This window comes from Porites lutea, chromosome 3 (assembly GCF_958299795.1).
Source record: "Porites lutea chromosome 3, jaPorLute2.1, whole genome shotgun sequence".
In the NCBI taxonomy this organism is placed as follows: domain Eukaryota; kingdom Metazoa; phylum Cnidaria; class Anthozoa; order Scleractinia; family Poritidae; genus Porites; species Porites lutea.
The window spans coordinates 46,875,237-46,896,524 of record NC_133203.1 but is presented as its reverse complement, the minus strand read 5'-3'; the positions used below and the strand labels follow the sequence as shown (position 1 = coordinate 46,896,524).

General features: G+C 39.3%; 1 protein-coding gene across 1 annotated transcript; it reads right to left on the bottom strand.

Moving 5' to 3' along the window:
• Positions 1–8,647: 8,647 nt before the first annotated feature.
• Positions 8,648–20,774, bottom strand: LOC140932402 (uncharacterized). The gene is made up of 8 exons (XM_073382014.1): positions 20,649–20,774; positions 19,540–19,936; positions 18,293–18,412; positions 17,855–17,899; positions 16,663–16,758; positions 16,289–16,396; positions 15,374–15,527; positions 8,648–11,200 (listed from the first exon to the last, which is right to left on the bottom strand). Exons 1-8 carry the CDS (start codon positions 20,660–20,662, stop codon positions 9,858–9,860), a joined length of 2,277 nt encoding a protein of 758 aa, XP_073238115.1. The 5' UTR covers positions 20,663–20,774; the 3' UTR covers positions 8,648–9,857.
• Between the last annotated feature and the right edge of the window lie 514 nt (positions 20,775–21,288).

The window sequence follows — 21,288 nt, the reverse complement described above, 5'->3', positions numbered from 1 at the left end:
GTCCTATGTGATTGGCCAGAGTAATTACTTTGGTTTTGGTTTTACGACACTCAAACGAAAACCACTCTAAGCGGCCCTATAAAATTTGTATCTGTTCGGTCATCCTAGGGGAATTTACAAGGGCTTCGGTATTATTTTCTTGGAAATAATATGCAATTTAGCGTATCACGAAAGTGAGAATTTGTTTGATTCCTCTCTCAATCACATATTTGAATTCGAACAGTTTAGGTTTACTCTTTGCTGCGAAAAAATTGCCTAACCTGGGATGTAAAATGTGAAAAATTAAACTGCAGAAAATCGTAGGGAATTTATCTGATAACCCTCGAAAATTGTACATGAACGAAATGGTCATCTGGACATTTTTAGGGGTCCTCAACCTATAGGAAATTCTAGGTAATATTTGCTTCTCCGAACGTATATTTTACAGAAAACAGTCGTTGGCTGTCCCTGAAATTTGTTCGCTATAACGAGGTTTCGTTATGTCGAGGTTCTTTTTGATATATTTTCCTATTATTGGGGTAAAGAACTGTATAAGGGCCTACCCCTTTATGGGTTTTGAGGAAAATATATTTTTTAGTGTTACGTTTGCAGGGTCGCTCTAGCGGATAAGTCAATGAAACTAAGGATTTTCATTATTTACATGTTTCTCTTTTATAGTTACAGAAGGTGCCGCGCGAGTTTCTTTTTCAGAATGGTATCTTTTTTCGCGGTATAACCTGGGTCTCAAAGTTCTTTGTCACGCAATCTCGTTTCGTTAAAGGGAGTAAAGGATTCGGGTCCGTTGCCAAAAAATGTGAGGTAGGTCAAAATGTTTTCCTTTCATAGCTTAAAGGATTTGGTTCATGAGAAATAAGAGCATTTTAAAGAATAGCTACTGACACTAAAGCCGTTTTGTACATAAATGACAACTGTTACAACTGTAAACAAAAACGCACGCAAGGGAAGTGTCGTAGTCAAGAAGTTCATAGCTCGCTTTCGCACAATAAAATGCTTTTCCTTTTGAAAAATTATCACTGTGAAATCTAGAATCATTTTTGGTGTTTAAACTGGCGGAAAAGAGGCGAATTTACGCCAGATTTTCAAATGCTGTCTAAGTTCTCGCTTTTATTCATCAATACAACCGCAAGTTCAAAGGTCGTAAATCACGCGAGTACCGTAAAAGTTTTCAGTTGTAAAACCTCGCAGTTTGAATTGCCCCAAAATTTTATTTCACAGATTGATAGGGGAAGCATTGCTCTTTCTCTGGGATACCATTTTTCTATTGAAAGCTATGTAGCAGGAAGGGATTTTCGCCGTTGAAAAATGGCAAAATTGATGATCGCGATAATAGTGATTTAGAGGGTAATTTTGAAAAAATATTAAAAAAATCAGATTGAAATCTTTTGAAATTGTAACAACGTTTAGGTACAAAGGAAGGATCATGAAATTGTTTAATATAAGAAAAGTTATGGTATTAGTTTCCGTTTTCATTCACGAACCGAGGATGTCACGCACATTTTTCGGTGGTTTGAAGGCCTCTCGAAGGTGAAAATTAAAAAAATTGGTTATTTAGGAAATTACCGTAAAATTACGAAAATAAGCCCCTCCATGTAAGCCCCTCCAAAAATAAGCCTCTCAAAAGGGGCCTTTCAAAAATATAAGCCTCGGGGCTTATTTTCGGAATTTTACGGTATAAAGTCAAACGAACTGAGTCTTGTATTTTCTAAAATAGTTTCCAAAGGGCTTTGTTGTGACAAAGTTTGGGGGATTTCGATTTTTTCATCTTGCACACCTATCCGTGGTATTTACAGAAAGTCGCTCTAAAAACTTTGAATTCCTTGATAACGTAAGCCATTGCAAAAGCGGTATGTCTAAACTTTGCTCAGTACAGTTATAAAGTGTCTTATGTCTACTTGTGAGGAGTTGTTTGTCAGTGTGATCATGTTAATCACTTGTTGACGCGGATGGCAAAAAGATGTCTGACATTCCCAGACGGATTACGTCACGCAGCGGTTAAAATATTTTAAGGGAACAGAATTTCCGGGCACTTCATTACTGTTCATTAGAGTTTGCAGCTCTCTATGTTTTCTGATCGGAGCTTTAGTCAACGCCCCGTGTCGTCTCTTCTTGAAGAATTTCCTCGCAGATACAGGTAAGTGATCATTCTTCGAATGCAGACTGACGTAAAGGTATGCACAACGGCCTTCACTGGGCCTTTTTCTCACGCGACGTAATATTATCGCCACCGTTAACCCCAACTTAGACCAGTTATAGTTCACTGTTGAAACTTAATTATTATACAGCATTCTGAAAGTATAACGTAATACGCGCCAAGTGCAAATCGGAATAAGATAATGTACGTATTGCTGGCCGCTGAAGTCGTAAAACGACTGCATTACCCTCGGGGGGTTACTCAACAAAGTATACGGGGAGGCTGTGCCCTGAGGTCCATCCCCTTACCCTTTTATCTGACGTGTACCATTTTTGACAGAAAGGGTACCTCTTAAACATACCTACTTGATAATAATAAATGACTAAGACGGGGAGTCTTCTTGTCATTTCGGTCATAAGTTAATATGATAAAGCTTTAAGTAAGTTGCGTCTTTGTCGAAACAGTGTCACTACAGGCCTTTTAAAATACTTAAATCATGATAGACTTTCACCTGCCCTTTCACATACCTCAGATCGTGAAATCCCTACCCTTTTCTATAACTGACGCCTGACAAAGGTAGCTCTTTTGTACGGAGTTTCCCCGTATAGGCCCTTATAGGGAGTACCCCCGGGCTACATTACGAGCCGAGAAAGTTCATACTTCCGGCTTGGTTATATCATCAAATGACCGCCTGCCAATAAGTAACCCTAAATCCTTAAACCTACAATAGTTCGCTTAATTTAATCTAGCCGTAGAAAGAAATCTGGGAATGAGAAGAATGTAGGTCGGACTGTAGTTATTAATTTTAGCAATGTGATTGACTGGCTGCCGAAAAGCGATTTGTATTGTGGGGCGATCCCATTACTAATATTTAGCTGCGGTTTGTAATTTCAACCTCTCTTGCTTGATCAGTGTTGGGTGAAAATTAAAAACCCTTTAAATTTGGCCACCAATCACCAATTGCAAATTGCATTTAAAGAAGACAAAACAAATCAAAAACACAATAAAACAGCGGGAAGGGGAAAGATTCAACGAGACTAAAAATTCGAATCATGTGAGGGTCTTTCTGATCAACACGTTGGAGATGATGCTTTTTTTTCTCTTTGTTGCTGTATTTTTTGCTCTAGGATACCGTTAACTACGCCGAAATCTCCCTGGGAATCTCCTTTCCACTGCCTTAGGTGACACTCCCTGGTTGACGGTTGACAACGGTGGACCCGGTTGACACTCCCTGTCAACCGTTGAGAAGTTAGCAGGCTCAATAATCCTGAAATGGACGCACCTTGGAGGTACACTTTGAGCTCCGATCTGAAAAGCTTCTTGATTGTTAAAATACGTTTTTATTTTTTAAATGCGCTTTTCTATGATTGAAAAACCTTTTTAAATTCTGAAAGGACATTTTTGGTATTCACTTCACTCAAGAGCCATTATGGCTCGTGCTTCAGTAGTACTTTCATATTTTTTTTACTCTGCAACAGAGGGAGATCGAAGTCAGACCTCAGATTGAAGGGCTTAGGTACAGTCTGGACGGATGGGAGTCAGCACGGACTAATTTTTTCGGCTTAGCCGAAACGGAGGGAAAGCTACATTTACGTGCAGTCGAACCTCGATTTAAAGAAGTGCCAAGGGACGCGGGAAATTTGCTCGTTATATCGAAAACCTCGATTTAACGAATTTTTGGGAAAACAAGCAAAATGTTCGTTATATCGAAGTATAGTTAATGATTAATTTCCAGCCCCCAACATTTCCGAATATGAACAATTTCTGTAATAAACATTTCTATACGAAGTCAAGAGCCATAATAGGTCCTATTATGGCTCTTGACGAAGTTTTTGTCTCAGTTTAGAGAATAGCTACGGAACTAGAAACACAAGAACTGGCAAACAAAACTCGTCAAAACTACTGTACACATAAATTTTATCCTCGTTGGTCTGTTTCGCATTCATAGTAAGCTATCTTTTAGTTTCGGTCATATGTTGACATCTTTTCGTTATATCGAGGTATATTTTACCTTTACGTTTGCGTTTCTGTATTGTGTTCGTTATCATTTCGTTAAATAGCTTAAAATCGAGGTTCGTTAAATATCAAGGTTCTGTTCCACACATTTTATTGTAATTTTGCCGGGCTGAAGAAAATCGTTCGTCATACAGGGGACTTCGTTTTTAGAGGTTCGTTAAATCAAGGTTCCGCTGTACATGATTTTCATTTCTGCTTGTTTTGTCCGCAGCATTCGTTAAGTTGAAACGCCCAATCAGATGGTACAAAGAACGACATCGAGCATGAGAACAAAAATGCCCCCCCAGAGATGTGGCCGTATCGGCGGGACTGGATTATTGCTCCTTTTTCTCTTGATGGTTTTTCGTGTTCCTGGAGTAGTAATACGCTGCTACAAAACCTTCGATTGTGTGAAAACATTTCATCACTCTTTTTTCCATTGTGACGATAGTGATAGTAATAGCAGGATTACCTATATGTTCGCCGTGATATTTGAGCTAGTCACTGTTAGTATTTTGGAGATATGCCGATTTATCTTTCTTATCTTCTGTGGAAAGCTTCTTCTGCCGAAATGGAAGAAATTGAAGAAGAAACCTTGTCGGATCTGCCAGATTAAAAAGTTGCTACTTCCAAGAACTTTGATTTTCCTTGCTGCTTTTTGTGTCTCTGTTGCGGGCTTTTGTGCTTTTATCGCCTACGACGATCTGGGCCATATGCCTGAAGCTGCAAGAACTATTTTCGTACTTTACATCACTGACTTTTTCTTGATGTTCGTTATTGTAATCATACTTAATTACATCAAGATCCAAGATTTGTCTGACTGTATAGGATATTCACAATCACCTTGCTGCAAATACTTAAAACATAAACAAAGGGCTGAAGGTGTGAATCTAACCTGGGTTATCTTAAAGGCCGTGATTTTGTTGTGGTGTTTAGAGTATTTTTTTAATCTAGTGCTCGCCGTTTTTCGAATTACCTTCGATGTGTCTGAAGTTACTGAAAAAAGAATTGGCGGAAAATCAAATAGACACGAAATTGTTATGGTCTTAGAGCAATTTGGGCAGATAGCATTTATGGGCTTTGTAACAAATTGCCTCCTTTTTAAATTTTGCGATGACGGTGAACCGACCATGGGTAAAAGAACAGATGAAAATGAAAAAGATTGCTGGTGTGGCTTCTTTAAGGGTGAAGGAACTCTTGATGAACGAACCGAGTTACTCGAAAGCGGAAGTTTACCATCGGTATACACAATGTGAAGAGGATTTACCCCAGCTCGTTATCATGTGAATGTGAGACTGCTTTCGTTTAGGTCCTCCTGCCAAAAGAAGTTTATTAAGGCATGGATCTCTACCAGGATTTAGGGAAAAATTGAGGGGGTAGTCTATCTTTCGAATCTTTTGTGGCAGCCGGCGTAAAACTTCGTCAGACAAGCACATTTTTTTTTACCAATTTATGCAAAAAAGGTCACGTGACCTGTCGCTTAAAAAAAAAAAGTGGGCACACTTTTTCTTGTGTCCTTTATTAGTTTTAAGGCCTTTAGGTACATCATTTCTGTACTTGGCAGTGTTAAGATATTGCAAAGGAAAGGTCCGATTAAAGGAATTACTTGTAATGGGGAACTAGGTACTAGTGAATAAAACCTTTTATCTTCAAAAGTAATTACATATTCAATGTCGCCAATCACAGTTTTGTAGTTTTTTGATATTGTAAGTTATCTTATAGCAATTAAGTTGAGTAACTTCCAATTTAAACTGCCGCCATTTGTGCTTGAAGATTTTTTGGGATTTCGTGACCTAATTTGCTTAAAAAATATGTGATAAAAAGTTTAACTTTTCGAGAAATCTCCTGTTTCACAGAATTTAGAGCTTTACAATAAATACTTACGAATATAGACCACCCCCTCAGTTTTCAACGAAAGCATTCGACCCATGTCCTAATTTACTTGAGACCTTTTATGAATGTAAGATATTCAGTTTACAATAGTCAGACTTACAATAAGACGCAGGGTTTGTGATCACTTATAATATAGGTTACAGTGGTAGACTTACAATAAGACGCAGGGTTTGTGATCACTTATAATATATGTTACAGTGGTAGACTTACAATAAGACGCAGGGTTTGTGATCACTTATAATATATGTTACAGTGGTAGACTTACAATAAGACGCAGGGTTTGTGATCACTTATAATATATGTTACAGTGGTAGACTTACAATAAGACGCAGGGTTTGTGTATTTGGTAGTGTTCTATACTTAAATCAGATGAGATCGAGAGATAATATTTACCATTGATCGCCCTTATTGTTTTAATTTCCCGACTAAATTAATTTTAATTTTCTTCACTTTCATCTACAACCGCAGTTCAAAAATGAATTATTTCATATACTTCACATTAAATTAAATAAGTATTCACTGACGGGTACTGATTCAGGTAATACATGTTTAGGGTTGGGTGACTGAAATCAGGAAGGGCAAAGAATGTCAGTGACTTTAGTTGATCTCTCCATGAAGAACCTTATATAGCGAAAATACCATGAGACCGATATCTCAAACATCCAACAAGAGAGATCATTCTCTCTTGCATCCAGCTATGTCAGCTATTTTTCATCCAGTCAGTAGCCGATATGGGACGAAGTCTCAAACGTTCTTCAAGTTTCAACCAAATTGTAAAGTTCTTTTATTTGGGAAATTTCTAATCAGAAATGTGAAACTTTTTCTGTCTTACCTTCTTCTCGCTTAATTACTTTTTGTAGTTCACGTAGTAAGTAACTATCAGTAAGCGATTTTATAGTGATGATTTTTCGATTATTTAATTCTTTTGTGTGCAACACCATCTTTGTAAAATGGGACTGCGAACGAATAAACATTGTTGTTGTTGTTGTAATAGTAGGAGCAATAATAGTAGTTTTTGACTTTCACTCATCAGTTAGTATCTTAACTTGTAGAGTACTAAAGGGTGGGTTCGATTAAAAATTGAAGAAGATTTAAGCCTAAAAGCGGAGCTCTGTATGTACTCTTAGAGGGGCCGCGTTGTTCAAAACAGACGCAGGGGGCTGGGGAGAGAGGAGGCTGTCGATGTTGTTCATGGTATTCATTTCCCTTTTCATTTCCTTCCACCACTCCTTTTCCCAGATCACGCGCCTTCTATTTTCGCTTGGCTTGTTTTCGGGACGTCCCTATCATTTGAGAGCTTGGCAGAGGTTAACCACTTTTAGGCTACCATTGCGAAGAAATGTCCCCACAGCTTACTCACGAAGACCAAGCTCAGTAAAATAAGAGCGATCAACGTCGTCTAGACATTTTTCCGCCTCTGATGATTCTCCTATGTATCACAGAGTCAGGTGAAGTGAACAGCTCCGTAAGACTGGCTTTACGAGGTCTATAAACATTTTAAACCTGAGATCTGGCCCAATTTGAGCGGTTCTCATACATTCTCTCTAACGGCTGCCGCTTTTCGTTTCGCTATGCACTCCAGAATGTTATTTACAAAGCGAAACGAAAATAGAGCCTAGCCTGATCTCAGGTTAAAACATTTTATACAGCAAAGACAAAAGTGACTTAAAGTTTCTACTGGGTCTCCTAGTAGTGCTTCAGTCCCGCTACAGTCAAGCCAGTTTGGCACGGCTGCATTAGCACAACATTTGAAACAGGACAAAGAAGATAAAACGAAAAGGTGTTTTGGACTTGTTACACAGGGGGCTTAAGGAAAACCGATCATGATACCAGACCGGTTCAAAAAAGACGCCGTGATAAAATGAATAATGTTATAACAGAAGACATTGAATAATGTTATGTGTACTGAAAGTGGAAATGATTCTCGCAGTTGAATAAACAACCGAAGCGGTTAAAAAAGAACCTGGAAAAATCCAGGTTTGACCCGACATCGAACACTGACCTTTGTGATGACCATGCGCAACGCTCTATCCGTGAAACCGAATCAAGCCAATTTCAATGTCTTTATCTGCAGTTCAAAATATGAGTCATTTCATGTCATTTTCACCAACGGCAGCCTCGTTCCCAGTCGTCCTCGGCGATTTCAGATGTGATCTGTCAATTCGCCTTCTCTGCCGTGAACTCAGATAGCGCAAACTGGCCTGGGTACGAGGCTACACCAACGGGTACTGTACGAACTCACAATGGCCCGCTCTCCAGTTGGCTGGATAGAGAGTTGCTCTCGGTAATCGCAAAGATCATGGTTCGATTTATGGCCGTTTTATGAGTTTTTATGTAAACGGTTTTCTCGTTATATAGAGAGAAACCGTTCACATAAAACGGCCATTAATCTGCCCGTGGACCACACAGGAGAGACGTAACACACATTTTAAGTAAGGTAAGCTGTTTTTAATTGAAATCCTTTCATTTTCGAAGGTTAGAGAAACCATAGGTTTTTTCCCCATACAAATCCTTATATTTTGAATGTTACGTAACAATGCCGATGCTCGCCTATGCTCATATTTCGAGCTTGGGCTACCTGTGCTGTGTTATGTTATTAAAAGGGATTTACGTTCTAGCATCGTGATGTAGGTTTTGGATATAGTCTTTAATCGATTTACGGGCTATTTCCATTATAATAAAAAACAAATTTCCTGATTGCTAAGCAATCGCCAAGCATTGTGAAATAATGTCATTGTAACTGAAAAGTGTTCATTCGTTCCTCTTATTGTTTATCTTGTTTTACGTTCTGGTGTTCAACTGGACGAACATACTAAGCGCAATATCATAAATTATTTGTTTTCGACCCAAGTCATAAGGTAACGAATTCGCGCGCGTAGCCGCAGCTCATAAGAAATATGTGGCGCAAGATGAGCGATCGCGCGTGATAAGAGGACACGCGCGCGTTCCTCTCCCTCGAAGCGAGCTCCGACAACAACGGCCACGGCAACGGCAGCAAAAACGTTCCCAAAAAGTGAATTCGCGCTGTCTCAAAATTGATCGCTCTTACTCTTACTCTTTTATTTTGTCAAATGTTTGAGATTTTTTCAGGAGTTGAATTCTAAAGGACTGTACCTAAGTTCACAAAAAGAAAAAGAAAATAGTTGTCTTGTGTCAACGTCTCCATAAAACATGAAATTAGGAAGTTTTAATGCGATGTTACATGGGACGATTCGTAACAACGAGTTTTAGCGCAACACAGCGTTGCAACATTGTTACGACATTGTTTCAAATGGTTGCAACTGACTGTTCCAACATTGCAACGCTGTGCTGCGCTAAAAATCGTCGTTGCGCATCGTTCCGTGTAACATCACCTTTAAAGTAATGCTACACGCCGGATTTCATTTTCAGCGCAACACAGCGTTGTAATGTTGGTACAATGTTGCAACCATTCGAAACAATGTCGCAACAATGGATCCGCCCCAGGCCCAACCAGCTGAACTGCAAGTGCCCACCATAAACCATTATTCCCAGTGGTCGCTCGTGTAGAAAACTTAGTGTCATTTTGAGGACTGTCACAGAAATTTAAGGACTTTTCTAGGAAACGTGGAATTCAAGGACTTTTCAAGGACTTCCCCTAAAATTCAAGGACTTTTCAAGACTATGCGAACCCTGTTCGTTGTGGGTTCGAATTCACACTACCATTCTTTAGATTATGACATTGGAATAGTTCCTTCGGATCCAAAAAATTAACGGGAAATTTAAAAACGCGGAACCCTAGTCCAGTCTATCAATTTTCTGTTAAACAACTAGCCCTGGGGTATTCTTTAAAACAAAGGGAATTTGTTTTCTTTGTTCCTCAAAAATCAATATCGTCATAGGTAACCGGATCGGAAGCCATTCTTGCAGCTGAAAATACCTCACTTTCTTTTTCCACTGGCTGCGTGTCATAAAAATTAGTCGACAACGCAGACTTACGACCCTTTTGCCACCGTTTATGAAACTTGCGCTTTTGACTTTTTGTGTTCTGAGGTTTCCTTCCCTGATCAGCAATATCACTAGACTGTTGTGTCGCATGTCCTGGCTTTGGTTTTCTAGGTGCAAATCCCTCTGCTTTTCCTTTATATTTCTTTTTCCCTTTCTTCTTGTTCATCTTGGATTTCTTTGCCTTCGCTTCCTGTTCTTTTTGCGCCATTAGCGCCAGATCTTTCTCCAGAACGGCTGGAAACGTGCAGGGAACTCTTTTTTTCCTTATCTGCCACGGCAAAAACAGATTACAATCGATCGGAACCCAAGGAATGGTAGCTTCTGAGAAGTTGGTCATAACTGGCCTTTTCAAAGTGTGGACTTCAAACGAAGACCTCGAACTAGATTTCGAAAACCCAAAACTCTTGTACAAACAGCTATGAAGTTCTCCGGACTTGTGAGACAGTATGAACTTGGACTCAGGAAGTCGCATGAGAGCTTGAAAAATTTGAAACACCATTTTCATCCCTTGAGCCGGGTTAAAATCCGTTCCTTGCTGTAAAACATCGTTCAGAGACAGCTCGTCAGCTCGTAATAGTGCTGAGTTAAATACGTTGATTCTTCCACATATGATTTTCGTCTGAGGACGAGTGTATCCATGAAGCCATAACCGCGCCGTCTCACTAGGTGTAAGCTTTTCATGTCCAAACGTTGGCAGGTATTCAAGTTTAGGAAGCACGCTGAAGAAAGTAAAGGAGTTCTGTTTTTCAGGATCTGCTCTATAAGCATCTACACTGCAGCGAATCAAAATCTTAAGCTTGCCAAATCTCCACAGATTGTAAACGAAATACCTTCTTGTTTCGTCAGTAATGGACGAATCTCTCTCTTTTTCACAAGGGTAAATTTCTGGACCCGATGTCGATTTAGCTACTTTGGGTTTCTTCAACTCCTTGAGCTCGTTTTCTTCTTCCACCGCTTGGCGCTTTCTGGTTTTGTGCTCTGAAAGAGCCACAGCAGTGTCGTTTTTGTCCTCTTCAGTTTTGTCCGTTTTTAAGCCGAGATTTCTATCCTGACCATTATTCACTGTTGTGTTTTGCGGACCGGTTTTTGTGCAAAGCAGTTTTCGTAAAGCATACTTGAAGTATTGCCAGTTAACTAAGCGAGGATCGATGTTTTGCGGTGGAAGAGATTTGTCGATGAAAACCACTCTCTGGTTACTTGATTGACCTTGTGCTCCTACAGCAGAGAAGGAAAATAAGAACAAGTCAAATACTGTGAGTTCAAAAGATCTGTCTTAGCACCAAAAGTGAGAGGGAGATTTAGCCTCCTGTGGAGCCATTGTTGGGCAATTTGGCCAAAATATCACCACCAGGGAATTATTTTACTCCCCTATGCGATTTTATTGTAGCGGAAGGTACATGTCAGACGTACGTAGCGAAACTATTCCCACGTCATAGCCAATATCTTGCGCATACCGACAGTCATCATCAACGAGCAGTATCAGCAGTTTTGTCCTTGCGAAGACCAACCTACCTTAGGTGTCGGTTTCCGGTTTCGGTAAGTTTTATAGTGACTTTCGCCGGTTTGCCGCTTGTGGATTCGGCCTGAGTCCATATCTAGGCAAACCGCCGCACGCAAGAAAGTACCCTCTCGTCAACCTCGTTCCCAGGGTTCTCTCCAACCCGCCCTTCGGACGGGCGGGTAGGAGAGAACCCTGGGAACGAGGTTGCCCTCTCGTATCCACGGCGCACGATAAAAGGTTATGACAATTAATGAAACGATCAAAAAAGGGAAAATTCTATGATCTTTAATCAAATTCTCTCAACTAATTTTAAGGGAAATCTATGGAAATCAGTCTGGAGAATTTGTTTGTTGATATTGGAGCTTAAAGGTTAAGCAGACATCAGCAAAGATCCCGGGGCTGTCCGCCTAATACAAGTTTCACTGTACATGTACTTTCTGTGAGAGTTTGAACCCAGGAGTCATTTCTTAAGTAGGTTGAGTATGATCGTCATTTGAGTGTCTGTTTTGGTTATTGTGTGGCGTTATTTTGTCCAAAGCAAAAATGGCAGGAAGCTAAAACGGTTGGAAAGTTTAGCATTGCCCTTATTTGGGCCGATTTTTTAATTCCAGCCTGACGAATTTCAAGAAGAATGTTAATTCTTAAAGGATTCCAAGAATACCTAACTCTCTGTCTCCATTTGAGCTTTTTGTCAATATTTAGGAAAAAGAATGAAGTCACGAGTACATACCAAACCGCACGCATACACACACTTTAATGGGACTCCAATTACATGGCTATTCTGCCCCGATTACACGAATGATCCAAAACTGCGACTCACATGCTGGACGTTTACATTCTTTGGAGGGGAATTTTGTTACGCTCAATAAAATAGACAGAATGGCCAGTACCCGAAGAACATTGTCATCTTTATATTTGTGATTAGGGACTGGTCAAAAAGTATAGGGGGGGGGGGGGGGTGGGCCAGAGCATTTGGAAATGTGGTTGTTAAAAAACTCATGACCCACCCCCTCTCCCTTCGGTACAAAAATGACTGACCCACCCCTAAAGCAAGGTTGGAAATTGCATGACCCACCCCTTAGTTAAAACATGGATGTTTGGTTTTCTATAAGGCCATCCCCTTTTTTCTCTTTGTTTACCGTCGAATGCGTTTCCTGATATTGGGTCGGTCGGTCGGATTGAAAAAAAAAAAACTTAAAAAAAAATCACAAGAAGTCTCCGAATAGTGGGCCCTGGTACCCCAGGACGACGTTAAAAGTTAACATTCACATATTTGGATTAACAAAATGTAAAATATACTGTGAAAATTGTTCATGTTTTTGTTCTTGTTTTTCTCTGTGCTGTTACTATGCTCATTTTTCAGACTAAAAGAACTATTTCAAGTGAAAAATGGTGTAACTATGTCGTTACTTTTTTTTTACAAATGCCAAAACGGTTAACGGAGAAAAAAAAGAGGATGGCCTAACCTTGTTCTGTGCTTGACAAAATTTGTTGATACACTGCTACAACCAATATCAAAATCACAGAAATCATACCTTTCACTGAAAAGACAAATGTGAAAAACCGAACATTTCTTGTTACGATGGACGTTATGAGTCTTGACACAAATATACAGCAAAACGAGGGTATATTGAAATTGTCTGTCACAACGCATATGAAAATTTATACAAAGACAACCCATTCCTAAACATTACTTGCCGGAAATTCTTAGATTAATCCTCAAAGAAAATTTCTTCCACTTCAATGGAAAGCACTACCTACAAAACCATGGAACTGTAATGGGCACAAAGACAGCAGTTTTGATTCCTTTGCCAATATTTTCATGACATATATTGAAACGACAACTCTAAGCAAAACTGTCTTTAGAACAACAGTTTGGAAATGCTACATACACGATGTCTTTTCCCTATGGGACATGAGTAAACCAGACATCGAAGCCTTCATTGAACAAGCAAACTTTCATCACCCAACTGTTAAATTCATGGCCGAAACATTTGACACTGAGATGCAGCGTTCTTAGACACGGTTGTATACAAAGGCACAAAATTCAAGAAAAATCTATCCTTGACGCAAAGACACATTTTAAATGAACGGAAACCTTCTTGCACACACATTTCACCTCGTGTCACCCTCCAAGTGTTAAAAAAGGATTTGTCAAAGGAGAAGCCTTGAGAACCCTACGAAAAAACTCCTCAGAAACAACCTTTGAGGAAAATAATTCAAAAAACGCTTGATGGACGGAGGCTACCCACAAACTTTGATAGAAGACCTAGTATCAGAAATAAAATTCACAAAAACGAGTCTAAACTCCTAAAACAAAACCTACAAGGAGGAAAAAGATTTATTGCCATTTGTGACAAAATACCAACCCTCAGTGTCTACTAAAAAGGAAGCTTAAATAATAAAAATGGAATCTTATACAGAGCCAACCATAACTTTAATAAATTTTTTAAGAACCACCAATCATTTCCTTACAAAAAAGGAAAATCATTAAAGGACATGCTCGTTAGAGCCAAAAAAAAAAAGGTTAACAAAGGGTTCACGGGATGTGCGGTCTGTCACCCGTTGCATTTTCTCGCACAACAGGTTTGTGAGTATTTTAGCAATAATGCACCTATCAATGTAAACCTCGTGGGGGGGGGGGGGGGGGGGGGGGGGAGTGCGGGCAAGGGGTGGGGATTTGACAGATTTTAAAATTTTTCGATCAAATTCCCCAGGGTGGGAAACGAAAGTTCAATCAAAAGTGTCAAAAAAGCCCCTACCCCAGGGGAAAAAATCTAGACAAACAATGCTATAATACTATATAAAACGAATAAAAGAACATTTCAAACACGTCGTTACTACTTTTATTTACGGTTAACGGAAGCTCCATTAAATTACTCGCCGTAATTAAGTATTTTCTCTCTCCATTAGCATATCTTATCTTGAACAACAAAATCACTCCAGGAAGATTGACCGTGCTATATAATATTAATAAAACGTAAAATGCTTTATAACATCTGCTCAACATCCGGAACAGGTCGGATCAGTGACCCATAAAAAATCCTCTGACTTTCATGGTGGAATTCGATTTCAATCGAGTTTTACAATCAGATGGGAACTTGAAGATAAAATAGACATTATCTGTTTAGATGACAGTTTAAAGTATCGGATTATGGCGATAAAGACAAATGAAAACTTCATACCTTTCTCCAACAACGTGACTTTCAGGAAGCCTCGAGGGACGGACTTGGTAACTGCTTCTGAATTGATACCAGGCTTCTGTCGGTCAAAGTCAAATGTCCCGACCCCGGGGTCGCTTCACACGATCAAAAGCCCGACAGCGGGGATAGTCCCAGGCATCAAATCCCCTCCCCTTGCCCGCACTCCCCCCCCACGGGATTTACATTGATAGGTGCATAATTCCAGCTGGCTGTGTTTTATAAAACAAGTGTGGTCAACTGTCTCGTTAGTGCAGTTAGTCCTTATCTATGTAATAAAATAGGGTGACCCACCCCCTAAGGGTAGCTGCAAATTGCACGACCCACCCCTTACACAAGGCTCAAAACCTCATGACCCACCCCCTCTCTGCTCCGGCCCACCCCCCCCCCCCCTATACTTTTTGACCAGTCCCTTAGCTTGACAAAAACCGGAAACCACGCTAGAAAAGTCTCTGGCACCCAGGGTACTCCTCCCCTGAACCAATGTTCACTCTAACTTCATACTTAGGGTAAAATGTTTTGTTAGGGGAGAAGTTAGACACACTTGAACCCCCCCCCCCCCTCCTACACACACACCCCCAACAGGGCCTCAGCACAGACAGAGATCAGTGGCAAGCTTACCACAATCTTGTACTAATTCGTGATGGTTTTAAAAAATCTAGGAACTTGTATGCAGTAAAACCGAACCTTCAAGCCGCTGAACGGTGACAGGCAATTGCCACTGTTTTCCATAGTCAGGGGCATGATTATCCAAAAGAGTGTTCAATCCACTGGAAGAAATCACAATATCAACTTTATGCTTTCTTGCCAAATCCATAGCTACAGGATCCTCACTCACAAACTGGAATGGGAAGTGAAAAAGGTAAAAAAAATATGAACTACAAATTTAGCGTCGAGACTATCAAATTCTCTCATTTGGAATATACCAATATTTAAATTATGCTTTCCCAACTGCTCCACATTTGCATTAAAAAATTAAACATGATCCCTTTGAAAACAGCGACTGTAACATGTACAGTATGGCATTCAAGCTAAAATGGAAAGTAATTTTCTTCTTTATGACGAAACATATCTTTGGATGGTTAATTCCAGAAATTAAAAAAGTCAATTGTAAAAAAATGTAATATGGTTCTATCTTTTGATTCTGTAACAAGAATTATAATAAAATCCTTTCGTGTGACCATTCATTGAATGAAAGCTACAGAGCAGTACTTGTCTGTGGTACTATTTATTATGCTGTACAGGGTGGTTCTAATTTTTGAGTCTGTAGACAAAATCCTATGGTGTGACCATTCAAATGAAAGCTACAAAGCAGTACTTTCCTGTGGTGCTGTTTATTATGCTGTAGAAGGTGGATCTAATTTTTGAGTCTGTGGATGAAATACTATGGTGTGACCATTCAAATGAAAGCTACTGAGCATTACTTTCCTATGGTACTTTTATTATGCTGTACAAGGTGGTTCTAACTTTTGAGTCTGTGGATGGAATCCTATCGTGTGACCATTCAAATGAAAGCTACTGAGCAGTATTTTCCTGTGGTACTGTTTATTATGTTGTAACTCTTAAGTCTGTTGATGAAATCCTGTTGTGTCCATACATTACCTTGCTTGTTTCTGTAGTAGGTGTTTTTAATCTCTGTTTTAACTTAGATGTGACTTCAGAAAGCAATAACCCATTACTTGCAGGAAGAGATAGCAATGGTACATTCCCCTACATTAGAAAAAAAAGGAAAAGAAAAAGTAAGAAAAAATATAAATGATTTAGGAAACACTGTACATCAAAGACCATTTATTTAGACATAAGCTTTGTTTTAGATTATTGTATTTGTAAAAATCATGTTTCTGTTCAGAGTTGTTAAGCTTTGAGGTACAAATTACAAGAACTGTATGAATACATGTAAGCAATCCATTTCCAGTTGTAACATTTCTTGATGATGACTGTTATAAACTTATTATTTATTTTAACTGAAAACTCACCACTTGCTCTACAGTTTGCTCAAAAGTCAACACTGCATCAGATTTAAATACAGCTCCCACAGCCAAACCAATGGTTTCCTGTAGAGAATACTGTTGCTACAAAGAGAAATAAACCAGCCACTAAAATTAGTATAGATATATACTGCAAGGGCTGTGCTCTAGCAGTACTTGGTGGCCCCTAGTGATTTGCTTTCCAGTTGTCTCTTGTGCGATAGGGAAATCTTTGTTTATTCATAGACATAATATGCTGGGCACCCTGGATTTCACAGGTTCAGAGTACTGGGCTCCCTTCAATTTTTCTTTCTTGACTGGGTACAGAAGAACCTCGATTATCTGGACTTTGATTATCCGGACTTGTTTCCCTGATCCCGATTTTTTTTCATGAATATTAAGAAGATGTGATCTTCAAAAATTGAAAAGATTAAAAGTTCATTAATCCTTCCAAAGGTGTGTTTAAGACACTGTTTTAATCTGTTTTGAACATGAACACTTTATTTGTAAATACATACGACATACAGACTGTACATAAATGCAAGTAAGAGCTAATTCACAATTAAATTTTGTTTTCTTTATTCCCTATGTTTGCATTATTGTCTCATTAATATTCATATTTTAGATTATCCAGACTCTTGATTATCCAGACTATTTACTCAAGTCGCAACGAGTCTGGATAATCGAGGTTTGACTGGTACTGTGATTAAAACATTTACCAATTTTGACTTGAAGCAGAGAAAGGCAGATTAAACATGAATATTACATGTGATGTAGTACATTTCAGCTGTAAATTGGTTTCTATAAATTATTTCAAATACCGTAAAATTCCGAAAATAAGCCCCGGGGCTTATATTTTTCAAAGGCCTTTTTTGAGGGGCTTATTTTTTGATGGGTTTATATTCGGATGGGCTTATGTATGGAGGGAAATTTGCGTTTTGAAATCGATTGGGCTAGCTCGTAGTGGGAAGGAAATTTACCATTTTTGCTTTGTTTTACTTTGTATTTGAGGGCAAATTCCAAGTACAAGCCCCCCGGGGGGCTTATACTTGGAGGGGCAATTTAATGGAGGGCTTTTTGCATTACGATTTTGGGGGGCTTATATTTGGAGGGGCTTATACATGGAGGGGCTTATTTTCAGAATTTTAAGGTAGCTGATGACTTGTTGGAATAAAGTGAAACAATATGCAGAAAAACTCACGGGGTAATGAGCATTGACCTCCATCAGTTTTTCTTCAGTTTTTGCCTAAAAGCACAATATATAAATTGTTTAATGTGGTAGCTACATTGTAACAAAACAGGGGTCCGTTTCTCGAAAGGCCTAGTAACTTTCGGGCCCGAAGGCAAATTTTAAAATCAACACCTGTTGAAAAGTTCGTAGCTCACAAGCCGGTCAATTTTGCTTCATTAACTGGTAGTTTCATTGCAACATTTTCAAAATAACTGAAACTTTGATCTTGAATGCAAACGTGGTAAACATAAAACAGCTTTTCGAGCCTAAAAAGTTACTGGGACTTTCGAGAAACACAGAGGCCCCAGGATTGAAAATATCAAACATGCAGAGGTTAATTTCCACTAAGAGAGAGATGTATGACAGTAAGTAAGTGGCTGAGAGATAACAAAAACTCAATATAATTACCTTGAAGTAGTCCCATCCATTAGGGTGAATATAGTTGTAAAGGCGGTGGTTGGCTTTAGCATGTTTGTAAACAAACTTTTGGAATTCCTCTTGTTCTGTTAAGACTTTAATCTTTAGATCCTGTAAACAGTGAACAGTAATGGTTATTATTACAGTGTGACTGGGGAAACTGTGAACACCTGTATCTCAGGAATTGCGTTATGACCAAACACAGTAAAGATCAGGACATGCAAAAACTAGCTACCAAATAACAAACTAATTAACATGTTTGCTTGCAGTTCAGTTTTCTTATGACTGATTAGCTTTTTTCTTGCAACACAATAACATTCCAGAAATATTTCTTGTGTTCATGGTTTTCCCGGTTTAACTGTAAGATTTGAAAGCTAAAGTAACCAGAATGTTAGGTACATAATTAACCTAAAATATCTCTGGGGGAGAGAGGGGGAACTCCCGTATTAGAGAGTGGTCGCTTGTAGGAAAATTTGACCCCTAAAGGAGACCATACTCCAACACATTCAAACAACAGCACTGTTTTTTACACAGATATTTCTCTACCCACAACCCTAGGCAATAATTTTTTTGGTAAAAACACTGGCTTTCCATCTTGAACACCATAAGTGACACCAAAATCTGTAACTTGTACCTCTACATGAGATGATGAGCATCCCCATAATTGCAATATTGAAGTCCCCCACCCTGCTTCCTTTTCGGTAAAAGGACGAATCAGGATGAGGGAGAGAGGTGATGGGTGCTCTTGGAATTGACTTATCCATTTCAGCCCCAAAATCCATATACAAATTCTCCAAACTGATGTTATTACATCTTCTTAAAGAATGTGTTGAAAGAATTTGATGAAAGATCAAGGCATTTTCTCTTTAGTGATCATTTTATTAATTCTCATAAGCCAATCTCTTGACAATGTATGGATATCATTAGGAGAAAATTGATATTGGTCACTATTGGGACTTAAAGGGTTATACTGCAATGTAACTACATAACTTACAAGCACCCTGGAGTCGTTAGAGTTGTAAGTACAGTGAAACCCTATTAATCTGACCACCTTTCTGCCATTAAAGCCAGGCCGTAATGATAAGGTGCATAGTTGTATTCACAGGGTATTATAAAGAACAGTGTTTTTTACTATTGGGTCATTATGGTCATAGTAACTAGGTGGTTGTATAAACAGAGTGGTCATAATGCCGGGTTCCACTGTATTAGCAAAATTCAATAGCAATCATTGTTTATACCTGAACAGTTTGCATCTTCTCTAAATCTACTTTGGCCAGCTCCCTGCTCTTGATCATCTGAAGAGTTTCCATCAATAATTTCTGACTTTCAATACTGACTTTAGAAACAAATGGGAACTCCATTTGAGGACCAACAGAAGCTGGGGCACCATTTGATCGATCTCCCTCAGCACCAATTCTGTTAGCACCTTGGACATTGTACCCCTCAGACATGAATGGTAAATCTTTCATTGAACTGTTACCATAGCTACTTTCAATATCACTGCCACCATCTTTGATTGCTTTAAGATGTTTGTCAAGGAACTCCACAAAAGATGGAAGACATGAATATTTCTTGTAGCTTTCACGAGTGAAGAACTCTTCATCCTGTATAGCAGCAGGTGACGAGGACTTGAGCCTAGTTATTTTATAGTAAATAGTTCATGATGATGACTAAACCTGGCATGTCAAAAGTGTAGACATGGCTATATAAAGGGTTCATGAGTTCTGCATAAAATAGATAAGACTTACACATCTTAAAAATTGTTACTCTTTCACTTGAATGGAAAACACTATGTCTTATGAGCAGGGCAATTCAAAGTCAAACGTGACACTAGAGGGAATTTGGAAAAAACTTTGGTGGTTCCAAGCTACAGGGGGGGTAATTTGAGCTTTAGACATTTACAGGAAGTCTTACGTCTGCTTTACCCTGCGAGCAGAGGCCCTTCGATCTTCCTAGATCTAGGGAGATTAAAGGGCCTCTGCTGGCATCTGAGCACCTCGACACCAAGAAAAATATAATTATCTTAATACTTATTGAAAGGACAAGTTCGGTTCGGATGAGAAGTTGGGTTTGGTGGCGAGATACATTGTAACCGTAAACCTCTGCTTGCAGGGTACCGTTTACGGTCATTTCGACCCGGTTACTTAGCCCGCTATTTTAGAACGAGGAATATCATATTTGAAGCGTGCTTGTTTTTGTTTGTGGCTTCAAGAAAGAGGAATATTACATTTGAAGGGCGCTAAATGACTCGAAAATAGGGGGCTAGCTTTTCAGACTATGTGTCCGGGTGATCAACATCTCAACTTGAGCTACAAATTTTTCTGTTCCTATAACCTGCAATAGTTACCGTTCACTATCCATCCTTGCACTACAGAGCCGAATAATTTGTCAAATATGAGTCATGAAGGTTTAGGGATGCAAAATTCGTCGTCGTCGATTGTCGTCCCTTCTTCCGTCGATTTGTCCGCCATGTTTAATCCACGGAATCAGCAGAAAGGCCCTGGGACGCAGGTTGAGAAAAGTCTGAAATGTCAGGGGTGGAGACGCGTGACATTTCAGACTACCGTGGCATTTTGCGCTAAGCGCGAACAGAGCTTCGCGCAAAATGCCGCGATCGTCTCACTTGGCTCAAAAAGCGCCTGTTCTGCACAGTAGACCTGCACCGAAATAAACCTCTTATTTCATAGGCCCCCTTTAATCTGCACTTCCATTGTTTTCATTATGCTAGCCTCCCCGCAGACGTCCTTTGGGGTTCGTTCGTCACGCATTAATTAACTCTTGAGGGGGGGATTTCTTGTCATCAAGAATTATTTTTTCTAGCAATCTGGTGGGCAGGATATTTTTTTCCCTTCTAAATGCTCTGCAGGTTATTTTTTTCCCTCCTCATTTAATTTCTCTGCAGGATTTTTTTTCCTCAAAAAAAAGGTCATGTGTTTACATATACAAAATCAGGAGCCGATTACTTAATCGGAACCTGACAAAATGTA